This window comes from Phaethon lepturus, unplaced genomic scaffold (genome assembly GCF_000687285.1).
Source record: "Phaethon lepturus isolate BGI_N335 unplaced genomic scaffold, ASM68728v1 scaffold8212, whole genome shotgun sequence".
Lineage (NCBI taxonomy): Eukaryota > Metazoa > Chordata > Aves > Phaethontiformes > Phaethontidae > Phaethon > Phaethon lepturus.
Window position 1 is genome coordinate 19362 of NW_010521225.1, and position 16968 is coordinate 36329.

Here is a 16968-nt window from a genome sequence, read left to right on the forward strand (position 1 = left end):
AGTAGCAGTGCTAAATCCAGAGTCCTTTATACATACTAAACTGCACCCTGTAACCTCCCTGAAGCTCAGAAAGCAAGCTCTTAGGTACCCCTTCCAAATGACAGCGCTGAGGTGTTCCTATAATTTGGAGATATAAGGAGGAACTGCATTATATATGGACAGTTAAATACACTTCTTAGTAACGTTAAACAAGTTAGTGGAAAATAATTCACTATTCATCAATTAGCTAGAAAACCATAACCACTGTTATGCTATCTCTGTCAACTCTACTGCAGACAAAATTGATTTCATCGCAATGAATTTGATACAAAGTGACATATCCATTTATTTGTTCTGATAGTTTGCTTACCATTAAAAACATACTCTTAGGAATTGACGATAAATTCTTAAGCCAGGTAATAGACAGCCCTACCAGAGGGGATGTAATAGTGCGCCTGTTTGTCTCCAAAGCATGTGAGCTAATTGGTGACATCAAGATTTGAGGAGCCTGGGCTGCAGTGACCATGCACTGCTGGAGTTTGCAGTTCTGAGGAACCTGGGGTAAGCAAAGAGTAAAGTCAGGACCCCGAATTTTAGGAAAGCAAATTTCCAGCTCTTCAGGGAGTTAGTCAATAGGACCCTCTGGGAAACTGCCCCTCAGGACAAGGGAGCAGAACAGAGTGGGCAAGGGAAGAGCTATGGATGTCGTCTATCTGGACATCTGTAAGGCCTTTGACATGGTCCCCCACAACAACCTCATCTCTAAATTGGAGAGAGATGGATTTGATGGCTGGAGGAGGAATTGGTTGGATCATTACATCCAGAGGATAGTGGACAACAGCTCAATGTCCAGATGGGGATCGGTGACGAGTGGCGTCCCTCGGGGGTCCGTAGTGGGACCAGTACTCTTTAATATCTTCATAAATGACATAGACAGTGGGATTGAGTGCACCCTCAGCAAGTTTGCAGATGACATCAAGCTGAGTGGTGGAACTGACATGCCTGCGGGACTGTCTGCCGTCCAGAGGGCCCTGGCCAAGCTCAAGGAATGGGCCCGAGAACCTCATGAGGTTCCACAAGGCCAAGTGCAGGGTCCTGCACCTGGGTCAGGGCGACTCCAGGTATCAGTACAGGCTGGGCGATGAAGGGATTGAGAGCAGCCCTGCCAAGAAGGAATTGGGGGTACTGGTGGATGAAAAGCTGGACCTGAGCCAGCAATGTGTGCTCTCAGCCCAGAAGGCCAACCGCATCCTGGGCTGCATCCAAAGAAGCATGGACAGCAGGTCGAGGGAAGTGATTCTGCCCCTCTACTGCGCTCTGGTGAGACCCCACAAGGAGTCCTGCATCCAGCCCTGGAGCCCTCAACACAGGAAAGACATGGACCTATTGGAGCAGGTCCAGAGGAGGGCCACCAAAATTATCATGAGGGATGGAACCCCTCTCCTCTGAGGAAAGTCTGAAAGAGTTGGGGTTGTTGAGCCTGGAGAAGAGAAGGCTCCGGGGATTCCTTCTTGCAGCCTTTCAGTACTTAAAGGGGGCTTATAAGAAAGATGGGGACAGACTTTTTAGCAGGGCCTGTGCGATAGGACAAGGGGTAATGGTTTTAAAGTAAAAGGGAGTAGATTTAGACTAGATCTAAGGAATAAATGTTTCACAGTGAATGTGGTGAAACCCTGGCCCAAGTTGCCCAGAAAGGTGGTAGATGCCCCGTCGCTGGCAACATTCCAGGTCAGGTTGGACGGGGCTTTGAGCAACCTGATCTAGTTGAAGATGTCCTTGCTCATTGCAGGGAGTTGGACTAGATGAACTGTACAGGTTCCTTCCTACCTACCCTTCCCCAAAGATTCTATAATTCTATGATTCTGTGAATTGCTTGTAGGTCTGTTTTCATACTATTGTACAGCAGGTAACTTCCTAAACACATTTGCATTCATCTTGTCTATGCCTTGGATATATTAACCATTGCTGAGAGTAATACTACTAAATTAGGGAAAAGAATAAAAGATAACTACTATAGCTTAGTTATACAGGTACAGCATAATTTTGGGGGGGAAAAACCCACACACATATTCCCAAGATGTATCTCCAAAATAGTTTTAGGCAACTGGCCTTTATGTCATGATGTACTTTGAAAAGGCCGTTGCTGGCAGGAGAGACAGATGTGAAAATAGACAGTATTTTTATCTTTATAACCAGTCATAGAGTTTGTGTGTTCCTTACATCTTCAGAAATCAACATTTTAAAATGTTCCAGATCCCATAAAACTAATAATTGGCAAAGAGTATTTTAGATTACACACTATTAAGATAAGATAGCAAAGATTTTTCTTTGTAGTATTTTATGTTTTACAATGTAAAATATTATTGCCAAGTGCAATGAAGCAGAAATATATAAGGCAAAAAAAATTTATTTATATTGACAACATCTGTGGACCATTTGTCATTCATTCTCAGAAAGTTAGCATTGTTTGAAAGCTATGGCAGACACCATCGTGAAATACCTATTTCGGAACAGTTTCATGGCAGAATATCTTAGGTCAAGCGGAACACATATATGTGTGGTTGCACCACTTTCTATTAAATATAAAATGAAGCTTACATTGATGATTAAAACCAGACAATATATTTTCAGGCAGAATTGGAGTCCCTATTTTTGGTTAGATATTAAGCTGAATGTTTTGACAAAAAGATTATGCAAGCCACAAAACTAGGGAGAAAAGTGCTGTCAAGCAAATCATCTGAAAACATCATTTACCTTGTGCAACTGATAGTATTGCTCTGCACCTATGCCTCCTTGCTCTTCTGCCGTCCATAGTACCAAGCGTAGAGTCCTTTTTGGGCGAAGTCCTAAAACAGAATTTGAAATATTGGTTTTAGTACTAAATATACATATATGTGAACATTTTTTGCATTGGTCACCACCCTCCAATGGATGAAAAGCCTGGGTTTCCATTCAGTCAGCTCTACCTTCACCAAATGCAACCTATTTCAAGTGTGGGTTTTGTTGTTGAGAGCACTTTTTGTTTGTATGGGGGGAAAGACTAAGGTGCAGGGAGAAAGCCCACATGAGGAAGGAGTGGGCTGTTGTGCTGCTGCTACCAGTTGCAGTAGCACAAGAGAAGCACATTTCAGGGACATACCGCAGGTGTCTGAAAACCATAATATAAAATAACTACCTTGATAGATTTCTGAGACATATGCTGCTGTCATTGTGGTGGTTTGCAGTAAGTAACACGCATCTGCTTTCAGCAGATCCAAATCAAATTTTCATGAGAATTACCATTGCTTTGCCATGGTTAATTTATTACAATTAATTGAAAATCAGCTGCTGGATTTTTATGAGAAATGTTTATCCATTTCAAGAACTGAGAGGCTCTGTGATATTATTTTGCTTTTTATCAGAGAAATGAAAAGCAACAATCCGTACTTTGGAATCTGAAATACAATCAGTTGCTGAATGCATGCAGGGCTTTTTAAAACAAGGCAAACACAAGGCCATTCTGTATTTTGCTACAGTAGCTCAATAAGAAAGATAGGTTCTTAGATAAATTTTGAAACCGTCTCTGCCATGGCAGATCTGAACAGATAGAAGTTGTTGCCCTTTATTTATTTGATTGATTCTATTCATAAACGAATACATTCGAAACGTCAAACCTGAGAGCATGGAAGAGCAAACAGACCAAGAATAAATAGTGTTCTCTGTACAGTCTAATGCTAATTATGTTTGAGCAAAAATAAAGCCCGCAAAACTATTAAAAATAAAAAAAGAAAAGCCAGTGAGGAACCTATCATCACAAGCGATAAAGCATAAATTACCACACACACTTCTGTGCTGAGGAGAAATAATATCAGTATCACTGTCAAAACTTATTTAATTTCCTAGCTGAAATGGATGAAGTTTACAAATAGACCTGACCTTCATTTTTTTTTTCTCTTGACACAATGAAAATCAACTGAAGATTTCTTTCTCAAAACTACGTGCCAGCAATCCTCATAACTGAAGGCAGAGTATACAAGGGATACTCAAAACCTGAAGAAAACACCTTTGATTTTCCAGTATTTCATAACGAAGAAAGTACAAACAAGTGGTTTAAGGGTAAATTTTGATATGCTGACTGTGAACAGAAATGTTGTCAAACCTCATTAAAGACACCCCCCCCCCGCCACATCCTAGTGAATTCCCTGCTCTTCTCCTAAATCATGACAGTGCAGGATTAGCCTTTTTTGCTTTTCAAATCAGCCAGATGGCCAGTGAGATAAAATTAAGATAATCAGATAGCAATTGGGTTGAAGTTAGAAAGGTTTTAGACCCCAAATAACCACAGATGTGTCAGCAGCTTGGTTAGAAGAGGTGGCTCTAAAGCAGAAAAGGTGGTGGGTATAAAGCATAGAGCAGCCAGTCCTGTCGGACTGCCCCGATGGCACTGCAGTTTAAGCAGCAAATAGAAGTGTTTGTCGTAGGACAAACTACAAAGAACTGAAGCCCAGTCTCCAGCCCACCACACGAAGGCTGCGAAAGCAGCTTTGGTAGGAGATGCTTGAGACAGGGGAGCAGCATCTCCTGCTGCCTCTCAGGCAAAAATCAAGATGCTTTTTGGACTGCCACTGTTGTCCCAAGGGGCACTTGGGTTAGTGATGAGGGACATCACATTTGGCTCCAATGGGCTGTAACACTGGCTGATCTCTCCTGCTCTGCAGGAGCTTGAGAAGGTCTCAGCCCACTTGTAGGGAAGAAGTTTTAAGATTCCTATGTCCCCCTCCTAGCCTGTCACTGCATCTGTCCATTAAAGATGGGGAAAGAAAAAAGCCCTGCTGAGCTTCGGTCTTTCCAGTCTTGGAGGTGGTATATCAGCTCTTCCAATCTCACAGATTCACTTGTGTGTTTTACTGAAATTAAATGGGCAAATTAAAAAAAAAAAATATATATAAGCTATGGAGGCAGTTATTTTAAATACAAAATAACGTCTACAGAGGAAGATTTAATTTCCTCATTATCTTAACCCAAAAGCGATAAGTATTTATCTACTTGTTATTAAAAACACAGCTATTCTGACCAAAGAATATCAAACAAATCCAATCTTCACAAGTAAAATTGCGAAGAATATTCTCAAAGCACATTTTTTATTAAAAAATACGAAGTACTGTGCTTAAGTTACAATTTTTTTTTAATGAAGTCTTATTTTGGCTTGCTTCTCAAAAACTACTGGTTCCTAAGCAAGGTATCATCTCCACAACATCAGAAGTTGCAGATCACAGTCCAAGTATGTATTGAAAAAGCATGATAAAATATCACTTGGATTAGGAAACTATGTTCTGTGATGGGTGTACCATGTAGAAGGGTAGGTGGCAAATTTTAAAATGAAGGAAAACTGCTTCACAAATAAGATAGTGCCTCTTCCCTTTTTATCTATATAAATGAGGTATTACATAGTCTAAAAAAAAAGATATCAGAAGAAAAAAAACCTGTAAAGTTACCCAGAACATTTAAACAGACTATTTTGGCAATGTGCAGCAGGTTATAATGGCATTCATTGATGCATCAGCGCAGGGATCCTACCATGTCTTCCCTGGGTCACTCAGATCTGAAATTATCTAACTAAAATGAAGACTGCAGAGCTCAACACCAGCTCAAAACCACTGAAATCCCAGTTTCCATCCTACTGCTGCATCCCAATAAAGAGAATAGCAGGGGTTTACTGGAGGATAACATTGAAAAGGTGATAGCTGGTACTCAAAGAAATTATTCTTTCTAAGCTCACATAACTAAAAACAAACCCAAAACAACAATAGACCCTCCTCCAGCTACAGATTAATTTGCAAATCTCCAATATTTTAGAAAAATGAAGTAGCTTTTTTCTTCCCTCTACCTTACCTTTAACTGGGAAACATAGTCATAGTTTACCACAAAGGTCCATTTTACTGATCAACCTCTATATTATTATGGTGTATCCCAAGCATAAAAAATCCTATAGGGCACCTGGGCTCCTAAGTCAAAGGATGAAATAAAAACATCGATATGGTCGATCTATGACTAAAGAAACCTGTGCAGTAAGTACACCAGGATACTTGCTGTGTTATAGTCCCTGTGTGCTGGAGTGGCTGCTAGCCCTTTCGCTGCCTTGGGTACCGCAAACACTTCAGTCATACTAACATGCAGCTCTTACTGACTCTATTTTCTGTTTCTTTTAAAGCATCATAGAGTGCTCACACTTGCAGATGTCAGCAGCAAGCCTAGGTTTGCCAAAATACCAAATGCTTGAGAAAAAAAGATTTGTAACTAAGCTTTATTAACTAATCAGTTTGACTTCAACCTCAACTACAGTGACGTATTTTGCCAAAAGCTTTTAGTTCATAACTTATGTGGAAGGTAATTGTCAACAAATAACATGCAGGTATTATACACACACACACGAGCATATATGTATATATACATATTTTACATTAATTTTAAAACTAAAATTAATATTTTCTAGACATGACAGTGTTTATTAAATCCACACATATTCTTACACATGTGGATGATCTCCCTGTGATAAGATACTTACCAGGATGCTATACAAGAATTGGATTTTATGTTCTACCTATCTTGCTTATGCTTGATAGAATTGAGACATTCCCACATAGTGAAAGGGAAATGTATGGTTTGGTACAAGCATAGACAAATTATGTTCATCTGTCACATGCAATGTAAAAAAATAAACCTGCTTCACCCTTATGATACCACATAAGCCTGGGGACAACTTGAATTGTGTCTTTTTTTTTTAATCAAAATAGAGATCAGTAGTATAAATACTAAATTTCCCTCAGTAAATATTTTCTCACTTTATAAACATAAATCCTTACTGATGAGGAGGATTAAGTACAAAGATATAATATTTTCTAAGATGACAGTATATGCTGGCTAATCAGACTTCTTCAAGAGAAGTCATCATGTTGTTATAAGACTGATCAGCTCTTGAAAATATAAAAAGCATTCCACCTTTGTGAAAAAGGATTTTTTCCTCTGCAAGCCAAGGCCCTGGGATCACCCACAAGCAAATCAAATAGCTGCTCACGAGGCATACAAGCAAACTGCAAATGGATGTGAGTAGCTTAACAGGTAAAGTATTTTACTTGCATTTGTAGTGGTAAAATACTATCTTCTTGGGTTTAATTTCTAAAGTCTATTTCTATTTCTTCAGTCTGCAAGCTGCATTTATTTTCCACCCCTCCTGATTTTTAAGAACATTCGTAAGAAGCTGCATTAGCTGAAGAGAGAAGCAGCTCCTTAGCAGTATAAAGATGGGGCTGAAGCTCAACTGTATCCAATTAAAAAGGATGTAGCCCCCCACCATGCACTCTGAAACAGTGAAGACCATGAGGTTTCTTAGAGCTTTGCCAGCTTCGTCCTCCTGAGATCCTGCACAAATGGCCCAGCAAAGCCCTGAACTGAGCATTAAAGTAGAAGAAATTGCACTACTGGATCCCTTACTCTCGAATACTGCCTAAAACGCTGATATATTTGCTTCATAGCTACTCGGGAGAGGTATACACAGATATATCATTCTGAAATCTTGTCCGCTGCTGCATTGAACATCATGAGCTACGCATTTTTTTGCGTTATTACCCTGTGGCATGGAATTTCTTTAAAAGGGTATTTATACAAAAAGTAGTAAATTCCTAATGCACTCCCTACCTTTTTCAGATCTGCAGTTGACTAGACAGAAGGGATTTACTGTGTCACATTAGTTGGGCTATTTCTATCATGCAGGCACCTCTCATAAAATGCCTGGAATTTCTAAAACCTCTATCATAGCATAAAATAAAAATCAAATCAGTACTCCACATTTTGCTAAAGACAAGAATTCATCATCAAACACAGTGGTACAATCTGCTTCCATTTCAAGTATTAGCATAGTTTTCTGTAAACAAGAATGAAACAGTATATTTAATAAGATCTATCTGTTAAGCCCCTGATATAAAATCAATAATGTGGAACACTTCCCTTCTTCAGCTACATTACAAGAGGGAAATTCCACTTGTGTGATGTGCTTTGTACCAGCTGAAATTACTCAAGCAAGACAATGACCTTACTAAGCTCAAACTCTGTGTTTTTAACAGCAGCAGGTGATTGTCCATGTCCCATCCACAGCCTTTTGGAGCTGAACGTTTTAGCTGGACACCATTTATTTTCTCCCAGGCATACTACAAAATGTTGACGGTTTCACTTGATACTCTGTGCCACAAATTTATATTAGAAATTATTCCATGAACAATTTGAAGAGGGCTGTGATACACATCTAGTACACCAGTCACCCGTGGCTCATTCATGTGATGGAATTCTGGTTTTAAAGGATTCCTTTGATGACAAGCTCCAGGTTTAGAGTTTGAAGCTGCAACACACATAGCATTGACAAACACATGACTAGCATCCTTTCTAATGAGGCACTTCTAGTTTTCTTTATTACTAGCTTGTCCTCATCCTTTTTTAATTCATTGCAGTATCAACTGGGCTTGTCTGAAAACAGTGTCTTAGGAAACTGTGTCTCGATCTTTGAGTTTCCTCTATGCTATGCCTGCTGCTTTCCCCATCCTCTCTCCTGCCGTGTCTTCTTTGTTGCACAGTTTTCATGGAAATTTCCCTTGTCTCTCGTGGCTCTACTAGCAGCATTCTGCAAACAAAAAGAAGCACTTTCTGGTGCATATTTTAGGGTCAAATTAGCTGTATCAATAGTCATTCTTAATTGCTCTGTTTTGCATACAACACACTAGCAGTCCCTTTATGGATCATTAAAATCCTCTCCAAACTAGCAATGCTCTGTTAATTTTCTTTAATCTGGCCAAATATTCAGAGGGCTTTTTCCATTTTCTTTTAGATTCTATCTGTTAAAGTGGAAACTGTTTCACCCATTAATGGATTGGGAAACAGGAGATTTTCTGAAATTTCCAGAATCTCAGCAAATGCTTTATGTGCTGGTTTAATTAAACTGCTGGGCTTCACGGCAAGTTACATATTTTAGGTTTCACTGAATTCTCATTACACTGCCTATTTTTTATATATAAATGGTATTTTTAGTGATAATATTCCCTATTCTGGTCTAGACCTTAAGTGAACTATGAAATAAGGTCACTTACACCAAGCCACAATAACTTTTTAAGCCCTTTTTCTGTTTGTCTAATAGACTGTGCACAGTTTTGGTGTTGCAGTCTTCTTTTCCATAGTATTTCCAGAGTAATAGTCCACACTTACTCTGCAGTTTTGGCCTCTGCTAGAGCTACCAATAAGCTAAGGTCACAATAAAGTGAGTATGCATAAATTCCTAACGTTTGCTACCCAGGGTTTTGATAGCTTTTGAAATAGCAGACAGGAATATTTCAATATTCCGAAGTATTTCAGACACTATTAGCTAGTTTATGTATTCTGTGGCATGGGCAAGCACTGTTTTAGGGAAAAAGCTCTTATCCCTAGCATCCTGTTTCTCTGGCTAACTTCAAAGAATATACATATAGCAATAAATTGCAATGTATAGGATGACAGTAATAATGCAATTAACTGAGGATGTCCAGACTTTTCCCTCTGAAGATGAGGAAGAAGTCTCCATTTAAACCAGCAGGATTCTGGTTTCCATTCTGTTATTAGAAATACAATCCTCTATGATTCAGACAACTAATCTCACTATTTGTGCTGAAAAGAATCTGTCTAGTTAGACATTTATTTAAGAAGAAATGCTTCTTATTTGAGTGAAAAATGATTTAACAGAGAAAAGCTAAGGCTATTAAAGTTATAAGCATCAAAAAGTAAGGCACAGCACACCTCAAAAAAATCTTTTTATTTTAAAGTATTACTTAAACGCTGACTATGATATATTTCTAATTCTCTAGCGAAGCTCAAATCAGACATGGGAAATGAGGCTGATGAGTTTACGAGAGAATAGGAAGGGCAGATTTACAGAAGAGTGGAGGTGGGAATCACAGAATCACAGAATCATTAAGGTTGGAAAAGACCTTTAAGATCATCAAGTCCATCCATCAACCCAACACCACCATGCCCACTAAATCATATCCTGAAGTGTCACATCTACATGTTTTTTGAATACTTAAAACATGAGAGATTTTAGGTGGGTTTATTTTAAGAAAGGTAGATTTATTTTAAGAAAGTGATGGAATAGCCAAGAGGAAATGTCGAGGAAGGAGCTGGGTATACAAGCCTGGAGGGGAAAGCTGTGAATGATTTGCAAGCTCAGTAACTAAAAATAACACAGATTAAGCCTTTTGACTGGGGAGATGGGGGGAGAAGAGGGAAGCCAAGCCTGGAGCCCAGTGTGATGGGCTGCAATAGAGCCAGGCAGTCAACAATCCCTCCCAGGTTCTCTGGGGGCCACCTCCTTGCCGCCCAGAAGCACAGCTCAGGGACAGCTCAGACCAGAAGCGCTGACAAACGTGCTCTTCTGCACGCAGGGTTTTAAACAAAGAACCGGTTAGTGTAAGGTCGTGAAGTCAACACAAGTCATGTCTACAAAAAAAAAGAAACCCACTACTTGCCTGTGTAAAACAGCAAAGTCCCCAGTCAGCAGAGCACTCTGACATCCCCTGCTCTGCTCCTGTTGCCATGTTCTCCAAGGCCCGCAAAGGGAAGAAGACACTGTCCACCTTTAAAATGCACCGTATTCCTCTTTAGGAAAACCTCCTTCCTTAAAGGTATCTGGAGATCTCATCAAACTGTGGAGCAGAAAAGGCACTGCAGGGCCCCACTCCCTCACTCCCTGCTATCATAAGCATCAACCACGGTTTGACCTTACTGAGTGGTGGCTCTGCCTTCTACCTCTGCTGCCCTGCTCCTTGGATCAGAAAAACCCCAAATCTGTTAGAGTGTCCTCAGAGCTGATGAGTCAGAAAATGCACCAGCCACACTTGGCTCTCCGTATTGAAAATATATACCTTCAAAAAAATGACAGTAAGGACAAGATGCTCCTGACTTCATCCAAGAAGGATCTCAGCATTTCACCATGTCAGATTTTTATAGATAAACAAAGCACACATTTTATCTTGAATTTCTTGGGTAAACTAAAGCTTTCAAAGACCAGCAGTCCACAGGACAAAAGGCAACATGGGTACGGAGGGTTGTATGCCTAAATTTACCACTAGATTAACAACTTTGTACGGCTGCAGTCATCCCTCTGCTATGCAAACCCAGTATGGAAATTGTAGATTTAAGTATTTGCCAAATATGCATTCAACCGAATCTTGATGTGAAGGAATAAATGCAGCTGTAGTATAACAGCATATGCAGATATTTCATACCAAGTAGATTTAATAGATCTGTAAAAGGTGAAGGTCAGAATAAAATATGCAAGTTTGGGGAAGTCGAAAGAATGTAAGAACAAGAAGTTAATATCAGGCATATTTAATTAAAAAAAAAAACTTCAGTAAAAGCAGTCATTTAATCATGATTAAATCACGATTAAATCTCTGTATCTCCTAGACAGCAAACAACTACACCACCACAACTACAGCAAATTCAGAAAAACATTTAACAAAATTTTTGGCAAGTAGGTTAAAATTGCAGTTATATGACTTCAATTAACTGGCAGAAAAGGAATTATTCCAGTGATAATTTTTTTTAATAAAACATATCTTTAGTCCTTATATATTAGCCAGTGAATTTGGACACAAGAAATGTAACTTCATACAAAGACTACAGTGAACTGCATAAAAATCTGTCTTATGGTTTTCCACTCACATTAGTCATGGGTATAATTCAGATGAGACTTACAATTTCAATTTTAAGTAAGTTGTAAGGGGAAAAAACTGTCAAATCAACTCTTTATGAGTTACATAAAATGTAATTCAGGTAGTACCTTACCATTCTTACGTGCATTGTTTTAAAATATTTCTGTAGTTTTCTGTGCCTTTATCCTATGAAACAGAGATTTGGTTGTACCAGATCCATATCTACGGCTATAGGAAACTCCATTTCCCCATAACACTGGCAAAGAAGGGGAAGTACACATAGCACCTATCACCATACATTTCTCTCTTTCTCATGTGCGTATAAATCATCGTCTAGGAATGCAGGAAAGCCGTGTAAAAGGTGTAATGGCTGGGATTAGATTTTGTCAACAATCATCTTTCCTTCATCAGGCTGCTCTAGCAGCAATGGCATCATGCATCCTGCCCTGGGTGCAGAAGAGGAAAACGTGCCCCGTTCATGTACTTGACGCCTGGTACTCGCTGGCTCTGGCAGCTCCCCATAGCAAATATTTTTTTTTTACATGGAAGAACCAGGATTCCCAGAAGCACTTGGAGGCACAGTCCGAGCAGGAGACTTCCTGGTCTGATGCGGCATGCAGACATGACTGAACAGGAGCTCAGTGCACATGAGACAACAGCAAAAGAGAAATGTTTACTCTATATCATAGTCCATCACTATTGTGGTCTTTGGAGTGCAGCCTTTCCTGAAGTCTGCACTGACTACTTCAACACAGGCAGGAGTTCAGACAGCAATAACTGGCAATGCCTTACACTGCTGCAGTTCAACCAATTGAAGGGGAAGTGGGTAAGTTTGTGATTTGGCAAATTCACAGCACAGCCATTGGTCTGCCTGTGAAGATGCACTCTGTAAACACACGTACCGGGCAGTAGCTGGGGCACACGTGTGCACCTCTGGGCTTGGCAGGGCATGAAGAGTTGACTAGCGATGGAGCAAGCGAGACCCAAACACAGCCAGAGAAAGGCTGAAAACACATTTCTGAACAAGGAGAGATAGCTTGTGGGTAAATGTTGCTGAAAGAAACCTGCGATGTGAACAAAGGACCTGTTGACTATTTGATTCCTCCTGTGCTAGCAGAGATGAGACTCTGAAAATAAACTAGACTGTAGTGGCAAGTATCAGACCTCATCAGCTTCTCTTCTCAACAGGAAAAAAAGAATTGACTCCAGCTGTTTTAATTAAAAAGAGACACAATAGTTATCATGTCTGAAGTTTTTCAGAAGAAAGCAGTGAAATTAATCCATCAAAATCAACTGCATCTCTAACTCCAGTGGGCTCCCTGCTGCAGTTATAAGGCATGAAATACTACGCTTGGAAAGTTGACACTGCCATATGACCACCTTCTAAAGACCTTTCTCTGTTATTGTTGTTATTCAGTGCCCTCAAGCTCCCTTTAAGGATAAAAGTCTTGCATTTCTAGCACAGGAGAGCGGGGTGGCTTTGGCAGGGCACTTCCTGGGGCAGGAGCAGGGCAGAGTGCCTATGGCCTCGGCTGGGAAATGCCCCTCAGCCAAGCGATGCAGGAGCACAGCTAGATTAGGAGCAAAGAGGGAGCACTGGCTACAACTTGGAAATCATCAGATACATACTACCTGCTTCTTGCTCAACTATATCATCCACAAATATTAGTCTTGAGAATGATCAGCATGGCTGCAGCAGAAGGCTTGAAATAGTGGGAGTGGAACACACAAACACCTCCTTCACAGAAACTGGCAACCAACATCCAGAGCAGGATCAAGTCCCACAGGCTGTCTGTCCAACCTGTAGAGCCAACTAAAGGCAAAATAGGGCACAAAAATAAATTTGGGGTAATTTTATGGTGATTTTTTATGAGTAGCTGCTTAACTAGTCATATCTCACCTGGAAAGGCAGCTTCTTTTGTAAACCTCATGTGACATGGAGACAAAAGAACCTGCATTTCAAGTGACATGAGAGCATTAACCAGACTAACATGAAAATGCTGAGGCAAATGGGATTTGCCATCTCCAGAGACACCATTTTGCACACAGACTAACAAACATAAAATTGGAGAATTATAAATGCAACCTGAAAACAAGTTGGGTTTGAGGTTTCTAGACTGTAATTAGCAACACAGCTGTTCTGCAAAACTAGAAAACCCCCAATTTGCTTGAGTGCTGTCTCTCTTACAGCTTCCAAATGTCCTCATACCACATCACGGCTCATGCAACACCCCATGGATTCCTTTGGCTTAAAGATGGGAACCCTTCAGCCCTTCCTCCCTAAAACACCTCCAGTGCCTTCCCATCATCTCTAAATCACCCCAAACAACACTCTCACTACCACCGTAGCAATATTTGCTACCCATAGCACAGTTTGCAGACAGATTGAAAAGGAAGAGGCTCTGGTGCTTACACCAAAGCTACATGTGTGCTGATTAACCAGGCGTCCGTCATCGCAGGGAAGGGATAGAAGTGGAGTTTCTTCCTGCCTCTCCCTCAGTTGGAACATAAATGCACTCACCAATCTCTCCTCAATCACCCATTTGCAAAGAACATATCAGAACTTCATATTCTAAATATTTCTATGCCTCTATCAAATTGTTACAATTGATCAAAACGTTCAAAACTGCAGAGGGCTGGGGAGGGTGGCAGCTGCCAGACACAGCTGCAGGCAAACTGCATGTTGCACAAGCTTACTGCTTTGGACACCCTGCTTGCAGTTATGAAGGGTAATTTCTTAAGCATCAGACATCCTCAGCTAATCACAACAGCCCTGGCTTCACTGAAAGAAATGGAGTTTACCAGTTCAGACCAGCTCAAGAACTGCCTCAGTGCCTCTAAAGACGTCTTTATTCCCAGAAAAAGGAATAAAGACAAATAACTGGTTAAAACTTTCATCTTTCTTCACATAAACAATTCTGGTGGAAATGTTTCCAGTTCTTCATTTTTTAAGCAGGTAAGCCATGAAGCAGCTCGCCAGAGATCTTGCCAATCAGCGGCATATATAAGCTTCAAGAGTTCCAGGGGAAAAAAAATACTGTTTTTCTTTCCTTTGTGCTTTATTATACTTCAGCGTTAACTAGGAGAAAAATACCCCTTTGGATAACAGTAGTCAATACAGCCAATAGTTGATGATTTTTTCTGAGATCAGCTACTGGCAAAGCAAGCAACTGTGAGAGTATAGTTGATACAGAGAAGTTGGTACAGGTGCACTAAGGAAAACACTTCTGTTCACTCAGGTCTGGAGATACCTATGGCCGGTGCTGACTTTTAACTGTACGTTGCTGAAGGGGCTGTTTCAAGAGTGAAGCTTCAGCTGTGCAGAAGAGAAAAGAGAGGGTTCAGTTTTCAGCACAGGGTGGCTGTGGAAAAGCCATGTGGGGCAAGATTCACCTTGCTGACACATAACCATCTAAAAGTTGGCATTTGCTCTTAATTTGCTGCCTGCAATTTCTCCCTGGAGAAGGCGGAGGGGGAACGGCACCTCCAGCATGTGCCCCCTTCCCATCACCCCGGTGTGGAAGATGGGCGGAGAGAGACATTAGAGCTATTAGAAGCTGTAAGTTAGAAGTATTCAGACAAATTTGAAACTTTCCACTTTTTAGCTCTTCTACTTTCCAGGGATAAGTGAATTGTTAGAGCTATAAAGTCTTCAAAAACTACAGTAGTTCACAATCTGGCCCTATGTTTTTAAGGTACTACTCTTCTAAAATGTATACCTGGGATTTTACATGAATTAAAACTTTCTATTCCACTCTCTGGTAATACAATACAAAATTATTTCAGTTCAGTCTGGCCTTCATGTAGCGCCCTTTCTCCAAAAAGAAACAGCATTCGTTTGAAGTCAAAAATTGGAATGAAAAAAAAAAATTCTATCAGAAGTTTGAAGTGTTGAAGACCATTAAACTACTTCAGGCTGTGCCACTGCTATGTGTCCTTACAGGGAACATGTAACTATTACGGTGTCTGGAGATCTACAAAAACACCAGAAAGAAAAAAAAGTATCAATACAGTACAGAAACTGCCAGCTCCATTAAAAAATAAAAACTAACAAACACTGAAGATTCAGGAAATATAAAGGCTAACACATTAATAACTGATTTACTTCGAGATAAATGCAAAAATGTTAAAAAATTGTAGTTGAGACAAGAAAACAAACTGCACTGCTTAAAATAAAATATAAATATCTTAAATTATAATATCAATGATTTCCTAATGAATTTCATGTATTTGGTCCTAAGCCAAAAGCTATTAAATGGTTTGGGGACGAGGTTATGTTGAAAGTACAGAATGGTATTTAAACTATAATTATTCTTCAAGTACTACATGGAATGATCAAAAGCCTAATGAACAGGCATAACTTGTGTCCACTAGGCATGTCCAAGGGTCACAGTGGTATCATGATGAAGTGCTATTAGAAACACTGAAAAAAAATGCTTAAATAGCATAGTAATATCTTGCTTTCATGGAACCAATGGGCCATGGCAGAAGTACTGGCAGTATTTTTCACAACATGATACAAACCTCAAATTCTAGAATTCATATTTCAGGATGCTCACTTCAGCTTTAAGATTGTATCACCATAGAGGTGACACTGAGGTGCCGGAGCGTGTTCAGAGGAGTGCAATGAAGCTGGTGAAGGGTCTAGAGCACAAGTCTTATGAGGAGCCGCTGAGGGAACTGGGGTTGTTTAATCTGGAGAAGAGGAGGCTGAGGGGAGACCTTATTGCTCTCTACAACTACCTGAAAGGGGGTTGTAGTGAGGTGGGTGTTGGTCTCTGCTCCACAGTAACTAGCAACAGGACGAGAGGAAACGGCCTCAAATTGTGCCAGGGGAGGTTTAGAATCATAGAATCTTTGGGTAGGAAAGGACCTCTAAAGGTCATCTAGTCCAGCCCCTCCATAACGAGCAGGGACATCTTCAAGTAGATCCGGTTGTTCAGAGCCCCGTCCAACCTGACCTGGAATGTTTCCAGCGACGGGGCATCTACCACCTCTCTGGGCAACCTGGGCCAGGGTTTCACCGCACTCACTGTGAAATATTTCTTCCTTAGATCTAGTCTAAATTTGCCCTCTTTTAGTTTAAAACCATTACCCCTTGTCCTATCGCATCAGGCCGTGCTAAAAAGTCTGTCCCCATCTTTCATATAAGCCCCCTTTAAGAAATGGAAGGCTGCAATAAGGTCTCCCCAGAGCCTTCTCTTCTCCAGGCTCAACAACCACAACTCACTCAGCCTGTCCTCACAGGAGAGGAGCTCCAGCCCTCTGATCATTTTTGTGC

At 40.4% G+C, this 16968-nt stretch overlaps 1 protein-coding gene across 1 annotated transcript in view; it reads right to left on the bottom strand.

The window, feature by feature from the left end:
- Positions 1 to 16968, bottom strand: part of LOC104616441 (carboxypeptidase Q-like) — a gene marked incomplete at its 3' end in the record, with an annotated part of 71504 nt that overhangs the window by 8979 nt on the left and 45557 nt on the right. Inside the window, exon 3 of the mRNA XM_010281453.1 lies at positions 2734 to 2825. Coding sequence (XP_010279755.1) covers positions 2734 to 2825 — 92 coding nt within the window. The remainder of the gene's footprint in view (positions 1 to 2733; positions 2826 to 16968) is intronic.